The sequence below is a fragment of the Sminthopsis crassicaudata genome, chromosome X (genome assembly GCF_048593235.1).
Source record: "Sminthopsis crassicaudata isolate SCR6 chromosome X, ASM4859323v1, whole genome shotgun sequence".
Classification (NCBI taxonomy): domain Eukaryota; kingdom Metazoa; phylum Chordata; class Mammalia; order Dasyuromorphia; family Dasyuridae; genus Sminthopsis; species Sminthopsis crassicaudata.
Window position 1 is genome coordinate 10,346,732 of NC_133623.1, and position 21,257 is coordinate 10,367,988.

At 40.1% G+C, this 21,257-nt stretch overlaps 1 protein-coding gene across 7 annotated transcripts in view; it reads left to right on the forward strand.

Annotated features, from left to right (window-relative positions):
* DOCK11 (dedicator of cytokinesis 11) overlaps positions 1-21,257 on the forward strand; it is a 199,325-nt gene that overhangs the window by 119,670 nt on the left and 58,398 nt on the right. For 4 of the 7 annotated variants that reach the window (XM_074277427.1, XM_074277422.1, XM_074277424.1 and 1 more), the window contains 12 exons: positions 1,029-1,150; positions 1,429-1,515; positions 2,176-2,265; positions 5,684-5,802; positions 8,046-8,115; positions 8,202-8,327; positions 9,019-9,090; positions 9,735-9,881; positions 16,866-16,949; positions 17,647-17,758; positions 18,388-18,426; positions 20,080-20,258. In XM_074277427.1, the coding sequence (XP_074133528.1) occupies positions 1,029-1,150; positions 1,429-1,515; positions 2,176-2,265; positions 5,684-5,802; positions 8,046-8,115; positions 8,202-8,327; positions 9,019-9,090; positions 9,735-9,881; positions 16,866-16,949; positions 17,647-17,758; positions 18,388-18,426; positions 20,080-20,258 (1,247 nt within the window). The remainder of the gene's footprint in view (positions 1-1,028; positions 1,151-1,428; positions 1,516-2,175; positions 2,266-5,683; positions 5,803-8,045; positions 8,116-8,201; positions 8,328-9,018; positions 9,091-9,734; positions 9,882-16,865; positions 16,950-17,646; positions 17,759-18,387; positions 18,427-20,079; positions 20,259-21,257) is intronic. The other 3 variants (XM_074277425.1, XM_074277426.1, XM_074277423.1) reach the window with 2 other exon arrangements.

A 21,257-nucleotide genomic window follows, 5' to 3' on the forward strand; every position in this document is an offset into this window, starting at 1 on the left:
TCTCTTTGGGGTATAGCTATACCATTGGTTTACACTGGATCTCACTGTCATTACAGTTCCCTAAAATCCATCTCTCCTCCAAACTTATATTCTGGATGACCACACGATGATCATCACGTGACTGGGTTTCTAGTATGAGAATCATCTTCTAATTTCCCCTTCCATTCTTCCTATTGATTATTACCTCCATAGTATGCATCCCCTTCCCTGTCCCCACAGAAATGCTATTCTTTCTCACCCGTCTATTGGAACAGCCTCTTTAGGGGTCTCCTTGATACCACATGGCTACCATGTAGATTTTTCTAAATGGCAACATCTCCTTAAAGGCAGTCTATTGGATTTCCCCCCATATCTCTGGCACTCAGCATTGGTGCTGGTACATTTTGTTTTTCGTTTTCTTTTGATCTCAGGCCAGATGGGCCAGACCATGTAGGGTAGCAATGTCAAATAGAAATGGAATCTACTAATCTCTACAGAAGGATCCATATGGGTTTCATGTTGACTTAGTTTTCAGATGCCAGGTTATCTGTTTTGATTGTATTTGTATTCATTTTGTTAAATATTTTCCAGTGTATTTTACTGTGGCTTGGGGCCCACTTGACAGTGTTGTGGACATTCATACCTTGGGTGTGGGGAACTCTTGATGCCTCTGTAACTGACAATCTTTGGGAAGTTCCTTAAACATGGAGAGGTTGTGACCGAGTCCATGACCACACAGGTCCTAACTCCAAGACCGTCACATTGTTCACCATATCATGTTTCTTGCCATAGTAAATACTTAAGTGTTTGTTGAATAGAATTGAATAGAGTTTTTAGAGCTTTATTGTCTTTTAGAAGTTCTAAAATTATATGACCAAGAAACTGAGAAACAGGCTAAATATCTCAGCTCTTTTGTCAGCTTTCGGGGGGCTGCTTAGCCCCCACCACTGCACAGTCCTTAAATTCCTACTCCTCTTCCCCAGACATATTGGCCTGGGCTCCATTGGCTTGGGAGTTCTATTGCTCATGATTGATTGCTGTCTTGGCAGTTGGGTTCGCCTGGGTGCCTTTGCTGAAGGATGGCAGAGTAATCACGTTTGAACAGCAGCTACCAGTCTCAGCCAACCTTCCCCCTGGCTACCTGAGCCTCGGTGATACAGAATCCAGAAGGGTAGGAAAATATTTGCTTATAAAAGTAGATCATTATGGAAAGCATAAGGCCAGTTTTTTGGGGGGGAGGGAATGATACTTATGTTTTCTCTGAAGATGGCATTAGCTGCCTGCTATTTTGGAGGGGAACTTTACTTGGCATCTATTCTAAATGCAGGAGTGAGCTTTATATGACGTTATGCTACCCAAAGAGGGAGAAATGTTTAAATGCAGAAAGGGATTTTAGGCTAGTCATGTGGATATGAAATAAACTCAAGGCCTTTCGTTTTTTGTTCACAGCAGTCAAGCCTTGATATGAAGTGGGTAGATGGTGCAAAGCCTCTGTTAAGGATCAAAACGCACTTAGAATCAACCATCTACACTCAGGTAAGGCGGACAGTCAGAGTTCCATCACTCTTAGTGGTGGAGAAAAAGAATTAGGCAGTTGAGCTTTAGCAGTGTTGGCCAAATATGGGTCTCAGAAACTTTGAGAAGATTTGGTCAGAGGGCCATTCCGAGGGAGCAGGGCCTCCAGATTCCCCGTGCATCTAGACTGTGACTTGTCTGGCTTCTTGGCCCCTGAGTGGTGAGGGGCTTAGGATCACTCCTTCTGAAGCTCTCTACAGATTGGAATTATGCACCTGAATAGTTCTTTGGAGGAGCTGAAAGCAGTTCAGCCTGTCCTCAGTGGAAATCCACTTAGTAGTGAGTTGGTTAAATGAGGATTTCATTTCTGCTGCACCTCCTCACCCCATTGTGGGGTGTTTATTTCTAGAACTACTTTGTGAAGTGAGAAGACAGCCTGATATTTTTTGACATGCTGTTGCCTACAGTGTACAACTTTGATGCAAGCAAGAGAAGGGGAAGGGAGTTGACAGCTGTGTTGTAGTCAAGGAAGCTTGGAGGTACAGATGAAAAGAATAGTAGTAGTCACTGTAGAGTTTGAGCTTTGGTACACCTAGCAAAGCTCACTTGGCAGATGTTGGACCGAAGGGCGGGACATAGATTTGTGCTGAAGGATAATGATTCTTTCCATCTGGTTTCTAGGATCTGCACGTGCACAAATTCTTCTGTCATTGTCAGGCAATACAGTCTGGCACGAAAGCAGTTCCAGGGGAGCTCATTAAATATTTAAAGGTAAATGCACAGTGGCTTTCTGTAAACTTTCCAGTCAAAATGAGTTTGCTTTGTAAGCTTCTGTGTTGCCATGTTTTCATTTGAAAAGAGGCAGCTAATGCTCTGAATATGTTTTGGCTGAGACCATGCTTTTTGTCCCTTGCTTTTCCATGAGATGGCTTTCTAGACACAAAAAGTAAAATCAGTCTAGTGAGAAGCTGACATTCTAGCCCAAGAATTCCAAATCTGATTCTCGGTTGAATGTTGTAGAGAAAATCAAAGTCATCACCATCATAGCTTATCTGGGAGACATGCTTTACTGATTAGAAATTGCCATCACATATGATTTCACATTTATTCCACCCAGGACCCTCTGTAACAGGCAGGATAGGTAGCAACACCCCATTTTTACAGTTGAGGAACTTCGGGCTTATAGTGATTAAATATCTTGATCAAGAAAGAGCATGTGGTGAGTAGCAGCCAGTACTCAAAGCAAAATCTTCCCATGCTTTTTCCATTCAACTGCGCTCCTTCTCTAAAAATGCCTTTCTCCCTAAATGTATATTCACTTCAATAAACTGAAATTTCAGAAGTATTTTATCCTACTGACTTCCTACTAAGAATGTAAGTTCAGATTCTTCAAAAAGACCAAGAAGCCACGAGAAGTTGAACCAGTGTTGCTTGTGGGATGAAATGTCCTTGTCTGTGCCTCCAGGACTGTGAAAAGGCCCACTGAGTAAAAAGAGAAGGTATCCTAGGTAGTTTGTATTTGTTTTTAGCAGTGTTCTAAGTATCCCCAATAGTCAAGGGAACTTCTTATATTAACTGACAATCTTTGGGAAGTACCTCAAAGGTAGACTCAGGACATCCTACTCCTGTAGCAATTATGCCTTGATGAGAAGTTATGTGAGGAAGCACAAACTGGAAAAGGGAGAAGGGAACACAGAGGTGGAGTGCTGCACAGCGGAAGGAGTCCCAGGCTCCTCCCAAGCTGCTGTGGGGAGATAGCTGAAGGAAATCCATATAATGGCAGAATATAGTAGATGAGCTACAATCTGCATGTCTAGGCAGTCCAAACTGAGAAAGATGGGAACTGGAGAGTTTGACGCCATATGAAAAAAGTTGGTAGCACAAGGTGATCTGGGTCAGAGGCACTAATCACAGATAGATTTCAGTCTTGGCTGTGGAGAGAGGTGATAAAATGACTGGCTCTCTTCTCACGCCATCTGTCCACACTTCAGAATTATGGGATAGTAAGATCATAGTTTGAGGTAAAAGGTCAGTGGAACTGATTCTACATAGGAAATTGAGACCCAGAAAGGTTCGGGAAATTACCCGATGTCATATAGGTAGCACGTGGCAGACCTGGGATAGTGTCTTGACCCTCTTGTCAATTTCTCCTGAACTAATTTTTTTTCCCATCCACCACCTCTGGAACCATAAGAAATGGCATTGACTTGCCTTTAGGAATCTATTGACCAGCTGAATTCACAGTGATGAGTTCTCCCTTTCCCCTCTATTTTGATGTTTTGATTAAAATGTATATTTTTTCCTCAACATGGAGCCTGGCACGCTGCAGGCACATCATTAAATTCTAGTTGACTGACTGGATCTGTGCCTCCTATGCAGCCTGGGAATATAGTGTCCTACGGATGGGACTTGGGGCCACAGTTTACATAACTGATTGCTCAGACAGCCTGTGCTAAACCTGGGGAAAGTAGTGAGGGCCAGAGTTCTGAGGGACCAAAAGATTTTGGTTATATATTGTCATGGAGATGGTGGTGTCCAATTTTTGTCCATTTTTAATGGAGATAACTGAGCTGTAGAGACAGCTTAAAATCAATCATTATGCCTTCTATCCTTATCAAGAGTAATGTCCTCAGCTAGTATGGCAGCTAGGGGCTGCTTCTTAATAAGCTAGCTAAGAGGAGGAGGCATATGCACTTTGGGTGAAGACTTGACAAAATTTCCCAGGAATGCACATAGTATTTAAGCCAAGTGGAGGCAAGCACATAGTGTCATAGACTGTTAACGCTGGATGAGCCCTGCAAGTCAACTTCCATAACCGTTCATTGAAGAGTGGGACATGGAGAATTTGTGGCTAAATCTTTCATCCCCCATGCTGCACTTGGTCAGAAGGTCTTCCTCTGGTCCTTGTTCTGCCACTGAGATGTCACTGTGGGCAAGTGACTTGATCTCACTCTACCGTAGTGTCCTCATCTGGAAAATGGAGATTATAATGCCTGATATATCTAACGCTTGGGTTAGTTTGAGGAGAAAAATCGATGTGAATGCACTTTGAACACTATAAAATGTTAATCAAGAAAAAGGATACTGCGGTACTTGAGGTGGCATCATTATCTGTGAGTCAAATCCATCCCTCCAGGATTGACCAGGCAAAGCAGCTCTCATTGATTTTCCAGTCCCATGTCTTTGTTAGGTTCATTGACTTTTTCAGGGGTGAGGAACTGTGTAAATGACTGAACAGAACAGAGCAGATACATTTCTCGGTGGGCACGTACCCACTGCTGTATGCATTATGCCAGCTTGACCCCTAGTGGCAGTTGGTGAAATGCCACCTGCTTTCCGGAATAGAATTGAGCTTCTCTGAACCAAAAGGAACCTTAGACCTCGTGGACTGGGAGAGGTACCCAGATGAAATCCACCCCACAGCATCTCTGTCTGATGGGCAGTGGGAGAGCTGGAAGGGGCTGGAAAGAAAAGGGGGATTCGAAGATGGGGAGGTGAGGAGAGAGCTCATTTCCTGGCAGCAAGTGACTCTCCAGTTCTTTGAACCTTTCAGATCAGGAAGTGTAGGAATACATTGGCATTATCTACCATTTTTAGATCTGTTTCATATACTCTGTATGTAAAGGCATCAAGGAATTCTCTTCAAAACTGGGACCTTTTAAAAATCCTGTAGAAACATAAAAGTTTCCAAGAAAACAAGGAAAGGCCCATTATAGATAAGTCCATCCAGATCAGGACTACATTTTGTCTTACAAGTATTTATTTTCAAAGGAGCAACTTCTTAAGTTTTGACTTTTGACTACAATGAAATAGCGTTAGTATTACATAGTACTTTAGAGAGTGTTCCAAAACACCACAGTTAAACTACACTAAGACTTTTGGTACATTCTGTATTTGTATTTGAGGAGCAGTGCTACTTATTGGCTAGATTGCTGGTTTTAGAGTCAAGAAAATTGACATTCAGAACCCTCCTGTGCCTCTTACTGTATAACCATGGGCAAGCTGATTGGCTTCTCTGAGCCCCAGACAGCTGTAGGTTTGTAGAAGTCCCATTATGATGAAATCATAGGTACTTGACATTTTGAAATTTATATATTGAGCTTTACGTGAGTCTCTCATATTTCTGTTCGCTTTCATCACTAATGCTATTTAGTAAATGTGTGTGTGTATTTTAAACATTTCATTTTAGTGTTTGCATGCCATGGAGATTCAAGTAATGATACAGTTTCTACCTGTAATTCTTACGCAACTCTTTCGTGTTCTCACAAATATGACCCAAGAAGATGATGTGGCTATCACCTGCACCATGTGAGTTTCACAAATACCTGAGATTTTTTTTAATCCAATCTTGCTTGATTTTAATCCAATCTTGCCTTGGAGCCCAAATATGATTTTAACTTCCAAATAGTGACCTAACGAGTGGAATCCTAATGTCATAATTCCCAGCCTTCAGCCATCTCCAGGCCATATCTTTTTTAAAATTTCAATGATTTCTCTTTTGAGGGGTCCCTCCCCACTTCTTATTTTTAGTTTTTAACACAATAATGATCCTGTGGTCTGCAGTGATCAAAAGATATCTTTCTTTCTTCCCTCAGGGACTTTGGATTATCTCAAATTTGTCCTTCACTTTGTTCTAATCACAAACATAATTCTCATCTTTTTTTTTTCTCTTTTTATCCTTTCTTCCTGGGCTTTAAATGTGAGTCTGTCTTCCAGGTATTGTATCACATAGAATAACTTCTATAATAAATAGAATATACATAAAGAAAACTGGGAAGAGACTGAATGACAATGTACAAAGCTTAGGTTACCTGAAGGTATGTGTTTTGGACTCAGAGGCATATTTCTTAAACCTTTTAGTTGGTTGAATGTTGCTATATTTAAATTGAGATAAACTCATCTTACAGAATAATCTTTTTTTTACTCTTCCACAATACAGTGAGCCAGGCCTGTGCTAGGTGTTGGAAATAGGAAGCTAGAAAAAGGAAACGGTACCTGCCCTCAAGTAGCTTTTTATACTATTAAGAGAGAACATGTACATAAATAGTTATGGAATATAGAGCAAATAACTATGAGGTAATTTAGTTAGCGGCTTGGGGGATGGGGGGGCAAGAAAGGCTTCACATATGGAAGATGGTATTTGAGCTGAGTTTGGAAAGAAAAAGGGATAAGATAGGGATAGGAGAGACAGCTCATTTCTTGTTTAGGGAACAGGTAGGGAACAAATATATAGATATCTCTATATATGCACACACACACACACACACACACACACACACACACACACACACATATATATATATAGGGATAGGAGAGACAGCTCATTTCTTGTTTAGGGAACAGGTAGGGAACAAATATATAGATATCTCTATATATGCACACACACACACACACACACACACACACACACACACACACACACATATATATATATATATATATATATATATATATATATATATATATATATATATATATATATGTATATACACACACACATATACCCCCACACAGATACATACATGTACACAGACAGAGAAATGTAAGACTGAAAAAGTAGGTCGGGACCATGTTGTGAAGGACTTTCAATGACAAAACGAGGACTTTATATTTGATCTTGAAGGAACCATTACATTTTATTGAATAGGAAAGTGACCTGGTCAGACCTGGTCTTTAGATAAAAGCACTTTGGCAGTTATAAGAAGGATGTATTGGAGGAGGAGGACACTGAGACCAGGATGAGAGCAGTGACTGTAAGAGAGAAGGGGATCAGGTATTAGAGATGGAGTCAGAGTAGAAATGACAAAATTTGGCATTTGACTGGCTAAGACAATGTGAATTCAAGGATAATGAGAGGAATGCGAATCTGAGAGATGGGAAGACCAGTGGTGCCTTCAACAGAAAGCGGGAAGTTCAGGGAAAGGGGGGTAGATTTTGGAGGAAAGGTGATGTTTTGGACATGTTGACTTTGGGATGCCTGTGGGAATCCACTTTGCCATGTCCAAAAAGCAGTTGATGATGCAGAACTAGAATTCTAATCAAGAGAGAAATGAGGGCTTTGTATATAGATCTGGGAATCATTAAGGCCATGGAGGCCTATGGAGATCAAGTAAAAGAACTTTTACTTGTAGAGGATCAGGGATGAAGAGCTATTCGTTCTTCTTCAAGCTGACTCAATTCACTTCTTTCTCTCATCTTGATGACCACTGCCTTAAACTTACTGGAGCTTGCCCCAAATCTTCTCATTCTGTGATTCAGAAATGATCACAATATCTTAGAGCTAGAGCAGACCTCAGCAGCCATCCAGTCTGACCTGTGCTTGAATCAGAGTATCCTCAAGTAGCATTCCCACCAAATGGCCCGCCATCAAGTGGTAGTGGTGGTGGGATCTACCTTTAGACCCATCTGCTTAGAAAGTTTTTCCTGACCTCAAGTCTAAATCTGCTCTTGTGCCACGTTCACCCATTGCCCTTGAGAAGATGACTTGAATCCTGAGAGCAACAAAGGAGCATTATAGTGCCTCATTTGGAGTCTTCACTATGTCGTTTTAGGGTTCTCTTACACATTGTGTCAAAATGCCATGAAGAAGGCTTGGAGCATTACTTAAGATCCTTTCTAAAGGTTAGTGGGAGAAGCTTTCTTGTGGGTGGGGCATACATCAATTCCTTAATAATCTTAATGGGTTCATGGTTTCTTTGTCTTTGTAGTATAGTTTCCGGGCTGAGAAACCAAGTGCTCCTCAGGCCCAGATGACACACGAAATCCTGGCCACAGCAATGACAACAGCGTTAAAGCAGTCTGCGGACTTTCTAGCCATAAATAAACTGCTAAAGGTAAGGGCCCAGGAGCCCCTTGGGAAATAGAGGGAAAGTTGTGCCTTTCAGGCCGGTCCCAGAGGGAGTTGAGGCTGAGAGAGGCCTGAGGGCCCCAGCTTCAGGCTTAGGGAGGCTAAATTTAGATTCCCTTTAAATTCTTATCAATTGTCATTGGAAGATATTATTCTTAGGGAATCCCGAGTCTGCCTTTATACATGAACATGACCTTTGGGCAAAAAAAAAAAAAAAAAAAAAAAATACTTGTGGTGACATGTTTAGGGAGTTTCCTCAAATCCCTTCTGTCTATTATCAACTAGCATTAAAGTGACTATTACTGGTTCCTAGGATCTTATCTCATCCAGTTCCCCCACCCCCTATCTCTCCTCCATTAGAAATAAAGAAACAAGAGCAAATGCCTCAGAAGGAACAGTAGAGCACAGATTCAAACCCAAGGCTCAGACTATTGCACTGTTTTTGTAATCCTTTTTAGATTGTTGGGAGGGAACTACTGCCTTGAAAACTTCCCCATTACACCCACACACAAGTATACACATCTATACACACACACACACACACACACACACACACACACACACACACACACACACACTTGTGTACATATGCACATATTCAGCTTTCTAGCATGTGAGCAACCTCATCATTTTGGAATATGTTAGAAATTATCTGCTGTCATTATTTTTCATTCCAGTATTCCTGGTTTTTCTTTGAAGCTCTGGCCAAGTCCATGGCCTCCTATTTACTTGAAGAAAACAAAATTAAGGTAAATAAACTCAAAAGTGTTTTTATTAGATAAATGAATAAAAGCAATTTTCTTTTAGTATGTATAGAAAGACAGTTCAGCTCTTGGCTCCAATTAGCTTGTGGGAAACAAAGCAACAACCCTAGTCTCGATGGAGCAAAGGGCCAGTGTAAATTGCATAGAGACAGATAGACTCTGGGCTCTCTTATGCAAAGTTGTTTTCAAGTATTGCCACTTGAAACCTGGACATGGAATCATTTAGGCGTCTGGCTTCTGTGTACTTTGGGAGGGATAGTCGATGTCTTACACGTTAATAGCTTTTTTTTTTTTTCCCCTGGAGTGCTTTGCTTTGTGCAGCAGATTTGGTCAACAAGGCAAAAACTCCTCCCCGCTCCAGTTCTCTAGAGAGAGATTTTGGGCATCCAGATTGTTGGAGACTTAATAGCTTGCTTTGGGTGCTAGAGCTAGAAGGGAGCAGGAACATAGGTTTCCAGAACAACTGGGATTAACAACAGCACAATAGCTCATTGCCATCGTGACTTGCGTCAGATCTTTTTTCCTCTCCACAAAATGTATTTGGAGGAAGAAAAGAGACTTTGCCTCTACTCTTGTACCTGCACCTCAGTGTTGCCAGTTCCTTTAACTCTTTACATGTTTAATTTCAGCTTCCCAGAGCCCAGAGATTTCCTGAGTCCTACCATCACGTCCTCCACTCACTCCTTCTTGCAATAATTCCTCACGTGACTATTCGATATGGGGAGATCCCAGAGGAATCAAGAAATGTTAATTCTAGCTTGGCTAACTTCCTGAAGGTGAGTCCCACTCATTTCCTCCTGATGTTCAGAAGCTCCACCGTGGGGCAGCTTTCATGAAAATAATCAGTCATTTCAGCCAAATGACCAGTTTTGACTGATTTTTTTCCCTGCCAAAACAACCAGTTGTTTGACTTATTTGATACATACAAATCATACAATTGAGATAAAAATTGAGATTAAAAAAGTGAGCAATTAGCACAACTGGTCAAATGTTTTGTCTGTAAACTAACCCAAATCCAGATGTTTATGGAGGATAGATAAACCATTTCTTCTGCTGTCACTATACTTGAGACCACTTTGGAGTGTTTGCAGAATATGAGCAAGCCTCCTAGCCCTGAGTATGGCAAATCCCCAATTTAGAAACGAGTGGTCTTCCAAAGATTTCTACGTAAGTTGGAGTTTGGAACACATTTTCCATGATAATAATAATAATTATAATAATTGTTACTAATTAAACATAGACTCTAAGAGATACCTAAGGATTCTCTGAGTTCTTCTTGACCTAGATGAAGAGACATAGGCACAGAGAGATGAAGAGACTGAGGCAGAGAGGTGAAGTGACTTTCCAGAAGTCACGCAGGAGGTTGGCTTAGGTGGCTCAGCAAGTAGACACCTGGCCTGGTGTCATGAAGACCTGAGTTCAGATTGGGCTCAGAAAGACTATTACTTATATGATCCCAGGCAAGTTACCTCACTGCTATCTGCCTCAATTTTCCCATCTGTATAATGGGATAACAATAGTACCTGCCTCCTATGCTTGTTGTGAAGATAACACAAAATATTTGTTTTGCCCAGTTCCTGGCATATCATAGGTGCTTGATAAATACTTGTTTTCTTTCTTCCTTTCTTCTTTTGTAGTACCAGATCCCTTGATTTCCAGATCCATCTTCTTTCTTCCTGTTACACCTGGCTGCCTTCCTCCCTTTAGTTCTAAGGGAGTAATTATAGATGGCATTGGTACCTATAGAAGAATTCTGGTTATGTTCAGGCTTAAAATTGTCTTTTGAGAGCCTACTTGGGCAGCCGGCTACTGTTCATAACTTATTTTCTATAAGAAAGTAGATTTGGTCACATGGCCAGAAGGGAATATGGAGTACTGGCCATCAGAAGTCCTCCTGTGGCAGCTAGACTGGTTGCTGGCCTTGGGACACAATAAGGCGGCTTTGTGGGTATTTAGGAAATATATTTCCTTCTGAGCTCCAGAGGCAGACTCTCCAGAAAGCAGGCAAGCTGTTTCCAAGTCTAAATGTTTGAAAGTTGAAGAATGGCTAAATGTTGGATTTACAGGTAGAGGGAACCTTTAAGAACCAGTGCACATAGTACCTCCTTGAGGGCTGAGAGGTCTATGGACTTCTCCGGAATTACAGAGCCAATCAATACATGTCTGGGTCCGCACTCGGATCCCAGCTTTGTTGGCTTAGAGGTTGTCACTCTGTGGCCATGCTGCCTTTTTCTTGATGCCTTTTGATTTTCTTACACAAAATTCCCTTTCATGTATGTTCCTGTTTTCTCTCCTGCCCAGCAAGCGTATCTTTAAAAAGAAAAAGGGAAAAAAAACCCATGTCAGCAAAGACAATGAATAACTAACTTGACCTTGTCTGCAAGTTCCCACCCATAGAGCTTATGGGTGCTGCTCTCAGTGGGAATTGTAAATGCGTGGAGGCAAGTGGGTGCCACAGTAGACAGAACACTGGGCACGGCTTATCTGAAGTCACACTATTCAAAGTTGTAATTATGTAAACGATGGTAATTGATTCCAGTCCAATGAAAATATGTCTTGAGGGGCTGCTAGGTGGCGCAGTGGATGGAGCACCAGCCCTGAATTCAGGAGGACCCGAGTTCAAATCTGGTCTCAGACACTTAACGCTTCCTAGCTGTGTGGCCCTGGACAAGTCACATAACCCCAGGGTCAGGAAAAAAAAGAAAAGAAAAGAAAATATGTTATGAGAATTCAAATAGTGTCAACACTTGAGGGAATTCTTTGATGGCATTAATTGGGACCTGGCTGTGTGCTCTTTCCACCTTACAGTACAATAAAAAATGATTGAGGATCTGGTCAGGGGAGGGATGAACACTGGGTGTGGAGTCAAGAAGATTTGGATTCAAATCCAGCCTCAGACACTTAGGAACTGTGTGATTTGGGCAAGGTGTGTAACCCTCCTCTGCCTCAGCTGCCCCCGCTGTGATAGGAGAACAATAATGGCACCTACCTCCAGGGCTTGTTGTGAGGGTCAAATGAAATATGTGTAAAAAGTAATAATTTCACCCCCAATAGAAGCTATATAAATGCTTATTCCCTTCCCTTCCTCCTCTCCCCTCCCACTCTACCATAGTAGCCTATTTCTGTAATGAAGGAAAGGGGAGGTGAATTTTTGCATCTCTTCTCCAGGACCAAGCTTGGTCATATGGAGCTTTCCCTTTCCTTTTATGGTTATTCATACTTACTTTCCAACCTCTTCATTTTATAGATTGGGGAAACTAAGACCTGGAATGGGGAAGTGCCCAGATCAAGGTCACATAGAGCCGAGAGTAGGCACTGGCTAGGGATAGATGCACGGAAGTAGGACTGACTGAGTCTCTACCAACTTATCCAGACTTTTTGGTGAGGCAATAAACATCTCCGATGGTTGCTTCCCCAGACTCTAGAATTCTGTCTCTCCATGGAATAGGCTCTGGTTATCCACTATGTTCAATTGGGCCTTTTGAAAAATATCCCAGTCCTCTTAAACATTACAAATGGCCTGACAAAAGAAATATGACAGTGAATTTCCTAGAATATCAGGGTCCCAAGATACAAAAGAAACTCTTGAAGTCTTGGAAAGGGGAAGAAGGAAAGGCAAAGGGTAAAGGGAAAAAAAGAGGCCAGCGTTAGGAGGGTCTTTATTTTTTATTTTTTTTACATTTTTTTATTAATTTTATAATTATAACTTTTTATTGACAGTACATTGCATGGATAATTTTCTACAACATTATCCCTTGCACTCACTTCTATTCTGAATTTTCCCCTCCTTCCCTCTACTCCCTCCCCTAGATGGCAGGCATTTAACACATGTTAAATATGTTATAGTATGCCCTAGATACAATATACGTGTGCAGAACAGAATTTCTTGTAGCACAGGAAGAATTGGATTCAGAAGGTAAAAATAACCTGAGAAGAAAGACAAAAATGCAAACAGTTCACACTCATTTCCCAGTGTTCCTTCTCTGGGTGTAGCTAATTCTGTCCATCAATTGGAATTGAATTAGATCTTCTCTTTGTTGAAGATATTCACTTCCATCAGAATACATCCTCATGCAGTATTGTTGTTCAAGTGTATAATGGTCATTAGGAGGTTCTTTAGGGGGCAGCTAGGTGGCGCAGTGGATTCAAATCTGGTCTCAGAAGCTTAACACTTCCTAGCTGTGTGACCCTGGGCAAGTCACTTAACCCCAGCCTCAAGGGGAAAAAAAAAAAAAAAAAAAAAAAAAGGAGGTTCTTTAGGCTAAAGCACAGATGTGCCCTTGGCCCAGCCATCACCCTAAAACCTTTCCAAACATTTTGAATATATTGGGGTTCTGCTTTTCTGATGAAAAAAATACTCTTTCAGTTTTATGAGAAAATGTGATGTTTTCAAGGAAGGACTTTCTAGCCAAACTTAATATAATATTCTTTTAAAGAAAGGGATACAGAGAGAGGACTGTGGGGACTGATTGTGGATCACAACATAGCATTTTCACTTTTTTGTTGTGATGATTTGCTTGCGTTTTGTTTTCTTTCTCATTTTTTCTTTTTTGATCTTATTTTTCTCGTACAGCACGATAATTGTACAAATATGTATGTATACATGTGTTGGATTTTATATATATATATATATATTTAAACATGATTAACATATATTGGATTACTTGCCCTCTAGGGAGGGGAAAATTGTAACACAAGGTTTTACAAGGGTGAAAGTTGAAAACTGTATGTTTTGCATCATTCTTAAAAAAAATAAAGGGATAGCTATGGTTGCTTTGTTGAGCAAGTTAGGTAGGTCTCTCAGATGAGGGAGAGCTATGGGACTCGTCATTGTTACTTTCCTCTCATCCCACTCTTCCCACAATGCCACAGAGAATGAATGACCCTGGAGACAATACATTTGAAACCCATCTGTGTGCACTTAGGATGACATGACATTTTCATATTATTGATCTTACCTTTTCATATTACTGATATTACATTTTCATATTACCTGGATACAGGTCTCAGATTCCTGAAATCTTTCTTTGCCAGAATTGAAGTAAGATTTTGCTACTATTATGCAAGGCTTTCTGTTATTAGAAACCAAACAAATAGCTAAACCCCATTCTCAAGTAAAATCAGGAACTGATAAATAATCAGTTTTTGACACATCTAATGTGTCAAAAAAGAATTAGTCATTTAAACTTTCTCTTGGGAGTTCATGTCTAGCAACTAAAGACTGGTTAGGTAGGGCAAAGTACACCAGATTTATTTTTGTATTGTCATAATGTGATATGTCGGCAATTAGTAAGTCATTTATTGAGCACCAGTTGTAATGCTCCTTGGCATTTTATATTTTGAGCTTCACAACAACCCTTTGAGGTATGCGGGGCAGATATTGTCCCCATTTTATAGATGGGGTGACTGAGGCTCTGAGAGATTGTCACTTACCCATGGTCTCATAACTATTAAAGGGTATTATTTGAACCCAGAATTTTTTTAGCTCCAGGTCTAGTACTCTTGACTACTTTAGTAGTAGGCAATATGGATTCATTCTTCCAGAAAAAAGTTGGCTCCACCTTCCCCTCAGGATATGATAATGAGCAAAGATTAGAGAAGCCAGTGGAGCAGAATTGAGAATAGCAGATATCCAAGCAAGTCTGCAGAAAAAGATGGATTTTGGATAACCAACCTGTGTATAAATTTGGGGCCCTGTCTATGTGGTGGTTCTCTGCAGTGGGACAGATTAGAGTTATTCATGCTTTCTCAGCCCACGTGACCCTTCTGTATCCTCCAGTAAAGCCTCCAACACTCTGAGGGCCTTCTTCTCAATAGCTTGACATTGTGTGGATGGGCTCTGTCCATTGGTTACCCCTTACTATGCAACTGTTTTGCATTGTGGCCAATCAGACATCACTCCACTGATAAATACCTATACACTATTTCTCCTGGCAGTTCTTTCCCAGGAGGAAGAAAATCTTGATTCCAGAACAAGAAATCAAGGAGACTGACTTAGTAGAAATCTGACATCCACTTCCCTGTGGGGAAGATATTTTTGGAAGGGAATTCATAGCACCTTAATGGTCTAATAGTTACTAGGTGAACTTATTGTATATCACCTTTCCAAAAAATGATACTTTTCAGAAATATGTAATAATTTGTTCAGATGAAAATGTGTAAAAGATATAATAATGTATTCACACCCACCCTACACCTACCTCTCCATTGCTTTTTGGGTGACCTACAACTTCCGTTCTTCAGAGACTGTGACATTCCTTTAGTTGTTGCCCTTTGACATCACCAGAAGAATATCGATGATCTATGAATCTTGGTTTTGAGGAGAAATTTGGAGCTATAAAAAGCATCATACAATGTCTTAAAAGCATCATCTGTAGCTTTACTTTGTACCTTCTGTTTAATTTTAGATCATGTATAGAGACTACACATGTATAGTTACAGATGGAACCAGTTCTATGGGTTATCCATCAACTACATATCATAATAGTAAGGATTCTTCATGCTCTTGTTTTTCTTTTTTGTTCCTTTGTTTTTGGTTTTGTTTTTGTTTTTCTTGTGTACATGGTTAGGCTGAGCTTTTGCGAGTGGCTTCGGATCTCATTTAGGGGTCAGCAGTGTTTCCAGATCTTTTGCACCATGTCTTCTGAAAACAGGAGCATGTTCAAGACCTCATCATCCTCGTATTTGATTGAAATGAAAAACTGTAGGAAAGATTACTTAATACGTTTACACACACACAAAAAATTGGACTCACACCATATTTCACACAAGCAGTAAATTTCAGCTGGATAATAAAATGAAACTCAAAAAATGAATAATAAGATATTACAAGAGATGACTTTTTTTCCTATTATGGATATGGAAGAAATTATGAGAAACAAGATGGCTGTTCATCATTTTATTAAAATTAAATACAACAAAACCCCAATATAATTGAAAGTAAATTAATAGTTTGGGAAAATACTTCTAGGAAATAATAGATACAAATTTGACATCCAAAATATTGTATAAAGAATCCTTCTTAAGTTTTATCATCTGGACAATGAAAAGACTGAATCACATGATCTCTTAAGTCGGTAATCCCATATAGGAGAGTAGTATATGAGAGAATGCTAGATGGTACAGTGGATAAAGTACCGGGCCTGGAGTCAGGAAAACTTAAGTTCAAATCTCACACTGTTGTCACCCTCTGCAAGTTTCTGTAAAATAAGAGTATTCATCTTTCAGAGCTGTTGTGAAGACTATAAAGTTCTTAGTATCGTGGTGTGATATATAGCAAGTGCTATATAAATGTTAGCTATCGTTAAGGCCAGAGACTTGGGGTTGGAATCAGATTATAGAGGACCTTGGATTCCTAGCTATAGAATTTAATTCTATCACAACTGGGGATCCATTGATGGTTCTGAGCATAATGCTGTTTGAAGATTAATGTGTTGGCAAATGGGCAGGAGAAGAGATCATAGGCAGGGAGACCACCCCAGAAGGCTTTGCTTTTATCTGTTATCTGTTAACACCATCTTCGTCATGGGCTTTGTAGATTTGGCCAAAAGGGAAGCAGTAAAGTTGAGCAGATCAGATAGTTTGTGAAAACTGCAGAGGTAAGCCCCAAATCCCAACTTTTGTACTTTGTCATCCCTTTACTCTTTCTGTGCATTGTTGTTTTTTCATCAACAAAATGGGAATAGCTAACCTTTGGTAGAATATTCACAGGCTATGGGAATCATGCCCCCTCACAGCATCTTTTTATTTGATTTCCGTAGCGCTGCCTGACGTTGATGGACAGAGGATTTGTTTTCAATCTGATCAATGATTATATGTCTGGATTCAGCCCCAAAGATCCCAAGGTAAGTTATAAATATATGCAGTTAGACAAAACATCTGCTTTCTCTTGGAAGTGGGTATAAAAAAGTTTCTTTTACATTTTGTTCACCTGAATATGAAACAAATAGGTTAATAGGGGCAGCTGCTTCTCCATTGCTGAGCTCTCGAAATTCTAGAATAATTTGAAATTTACAGAAATCTGGAAAAGCAATTAGATTTTAGGAAAGAATTCTGGGAGATGATTTACTGCCCTAAGAAAAGAAAAGGGAAATAGGAGAGTCTTGGCTTCATTTCTCTGGGCACTGAATAGCCCAGAGCAGGGCTGCTAAACTTGGGGGCCTATCTTCTCTGTATATGTGGTCCAGCACCAACCTGCTTAGTAACTCAGGCCAAATTCTTCCTTACTGTTCTTTTCATATATTCAAGGGCTCATGATATTTAAGAACTTGGGTGCAGGTCCCCAGCTAAGATGACTGCAGATCATGACTAAGGGCTTGGGAGATGATAGTATAGCATGAGACTGAGTGTCCTGCATAGTCTCAAGGGGGCTGCCCTCCCCTCCTCTGCCCCAACTTCCCAAAGATCATTCCTACCATGTTTATGATTCGCAGTAATTCTGTTGCACAAATGAATGCTCTTCATTACAAGAGAAAAGCTTTGAATCTATGCTGAATCGCATTAATATGGACATGTGCCTAATTTTTTTCTTCCCCCACCCAGGTTCTGGCTGAGTACAAGTTTGAATTTCTGCAGACAGTTTGTAATCATGAACATTACATTCCTCTAAATTTGCCAATGGCATTTGCAAAACCCAAACTTCAGAGAGTTCAAGGTACATCCTGTTGTTGGGTCCATATTCTTCATCTTCTGAGGCTCCTTGAACAGAATGCTGTGGGGGGGGTGTTAGGGAGTAGGCCAGATGGGCTGCAATCTGGGCAGTGCTCTTTGAGGAGCCTGGCAATAGCCTGTCTCTTCCTGATAGCACTAGAGTGTAGAGTGTGGAGAAGTCACACTTCAGATGACGATTCAGTCATTTTTCAATTCTGTCTGAGTCTCCATGACCCCATTTGGCATTTTCTTGGAAAGGTTTGCCATTTCCTTCTCCAGCTCATTTTGCAGATAAGAAAACTGAGGCCAAGAGGGTAAAGTGACTTGCCTGTGATCGCATGGTTAGGGAGAGTCTGAGGCCAGATTTGAGTCTTCCTGACTCCAGGCCCAGCATTCTATCTGTTGTGCCAGATTTGCGACCTGAAATATTCTTCTGTGGTACATATGATGGGTAGGTATAGGTGGGATACCTATATGAAACTTGCAGATGCTTGCCTGCTGACAAAACCAGAGAAATACAACCCAGACTACTGTGGAATGGGAATGCTTTTGCTGTGCATGCTTTATTATAAACGGTTGTTCTTTTGTTGCTTTGTTTTTTATTTGTCCCTTTTCTTTTCACATGGTAATTAGATTTTTTTTCATTTGCTGTGGACCGTTTGACTTCAGTAGGTAGGTTTAACCTGGGTTCCTTCTAACTTAATTTACTTACTTAAAAAAAAAATAAATAAAACAGCCACCATATACTCTGTTGATTTGACTGTATGACTTAAGTGAATGAGCTTCTGGTTTGCTTTTTAAATCCCCTTGAAAAAAAAGATCTCAAGTGACATTCTCATAGAACTTTGGAGGGGACCCTCCTTTAACATCCCCAGCAGAATCAGCTGCTTTATGGGCTTAGAAACCTGTTCCTTTTTGGGATAGGATGGCTTTTAGCGTTGGGGGATGGGCTTGCAGCTGACTTTCAGGTCAAGGAACAGAATTTTCCCTACTGCCATGCTCACTTAGTCAAGCTGCCTTCTCGTAGCCCATCTAGCTGATTGGCCAGAACCCTAGAAGAGGGATTTGTTGTCATCTGATGAAGCTCTCTGGGTACATGAACATGGCCCAGATTATTTGCAGAGTTAAGGATGAACTCCCTTGCCAGTGATATGGATATGCACAGACAGTCTCAAGAATAATCCTGAAGAAGACTAGTCAGGACAGCAAGAGGCTATCTGAGTAACACGGAGAGAACTAAAAGCAGAAATGAAACAGAAAAATGATTGAAGGCTCAAGGACCCCAACTTCTCACTTGTTCTTCACATATTAACAAGAGTCAAGAGCAAGTCAGGGAAAGTGATGGGATGAGGAGAGGGTATTGGACTTTATTCTGGTTCAAATTAAATACTTCACAAAACATTTATTCATGCCTGCTGAACACTGAACATTATATGAAGTAGTTATTGTAGAGAATACAAAACAGAATCTCAAATAAAACAGAAAACATAAGGCCTTTAAACAAGACCCTAAGGGTCTTGTTTAGTATAGAAGTATAATATACTAACTATAGAAACAAGGGTGCTGAAAATACATTTGAGGAAGAGGTAGGATGGATAATACTCTCCAGAGAAGAATTTATCTGGGGGGAGTCACTCAGAACAAACTCAACCAGAGAATTGAGGTTAGGAGGTCGGCCACGCAACGGATCAGAGAGGGTGATGTGATGGTGAGAACAGGAGATTGAGGTGAAGATTTCTGAGAAGAAATTTAAAACAATGTTTCTGTGCATTTTCTAGATTCTTATTACTGTGGTGATGAAAGAAGTGAGAAAGATTTAACGCTTAATATTTAGCTTTTAAAATTTGTTTAAACTTGCTTTCACTGCTATATATGAAGGTCTTTTCCTGTAATATTCTAGGCTAATATTTTAAGTAAAAAAGGACATAGGGTACAGTAATTCACTGATGTAACTCATCATCTGGCCCATCAATCAAAACCCCATTCAAAGAACCCATCTGCATTTTATGGAAATGTATAGAATTATTTTATGAAAGAAAGGAGTTGTTCTGATGAACTCATAACAGAATAAAACCATAGTTATCTTTATACAGCATGGTATATGTATTAATATGAGATCCAAACGCAATTCAAAGAATCTATCTGCATTTTATGGAAATTTATTTTCTGAAAGAAGGGAATTGTTCTGATTAACTCATAAAAGAATAAATCTATGGTTATTTTTCTGTAGCATGGTATACATAATAATATAACATGCTATTGTAATTTGTTTAAAACAATATTTAAGTGAGTTTGATAGAGTTTGTAATTTCCTGTTTTCTGCAGATTCCAACCTCGAATCGAGTTTATCGGATGAATATTGCAAGCATCACTTTTTGGTCGGGCTACTTCTGAGGGAAACATCTGTTGCTCTACAAGACAACTACGAGATCCGCTATTTGGCTATCACCGTGATAAAGCATCTTTTGATAAAGCACGCATTTGATACTAGATACCAGCACAAGGTAAGGGCACAGTGGCTCATTCTATGTCATAAATCTCAATATATGACACCAGGGAAGTTTTTGCATTCTCGTTGGCATCTTTAGTAGGGCAAGAAATGTGAACATTTGAGACCACTTTTAACAAATAAGCTTCAATTGTTTGAATTCCCTGACAATGGTTTCTTTTTTAAAAAATCATTTTCAAAGGCAGTTATGGCTACCATTAATGTATATAGACACATCATGTGCAGATTTCAAGGAACCACGATTTCCTAAGTAGGGGTACTCTCTACACAGCTTCAGATTCTAATCAGAGCCCTGCTCTACCTTACGGAACTACTTTTTTGGGCTACTTCTTTCTATATCTATCTGTCCATCAGCTACTGACTCGCTTTCTGGTGGCAGACATAGCTGGGCTGGGCTTCAGGTGACAGACACATCATCTGTGTCACTTTTACTCTGGGCTGAAGCAGTGGGGGGACTTGAATAGATAATATGCACGCACACACACTCTCTCATGCACACACACACACTCTTTCATGCACACACACACACACACACACTCTCTCATACACACACACACACATTCACACACTCATACACATGATACAGTTTTCTTCCTTTGTTTTTGTTAAAAATGACACTCTTGCCCATAGGGCTAAAGCTAAAATTAGCTAAAATTATCCTTCCATCTTTTTCATTGTTATATCCATATGGTTGTAAGTAGTCTTGCTTAGTTTATAACATATATTTAAGCCTTTGTAAATCATCTTCTGCTCCCCCCAAGTCAATAGAAAGATTTACTCAAGACCAGTGCTCAGCGAAGATCCTATTACCATTAGCAACAAGCCCACCTACCATGATAACAAGGCAGTAGAAGTCAGCAGAAAATTTTGTACTGGAAAACTAACTCTCTATTGAAGTCATACTCATTTGAAAACCCTAGAAACTGGAAAAGTAGATTAAATAACAGGTATATTGGATGATTATACTTCCTAAATAGCAGTATAGCACTTCCAA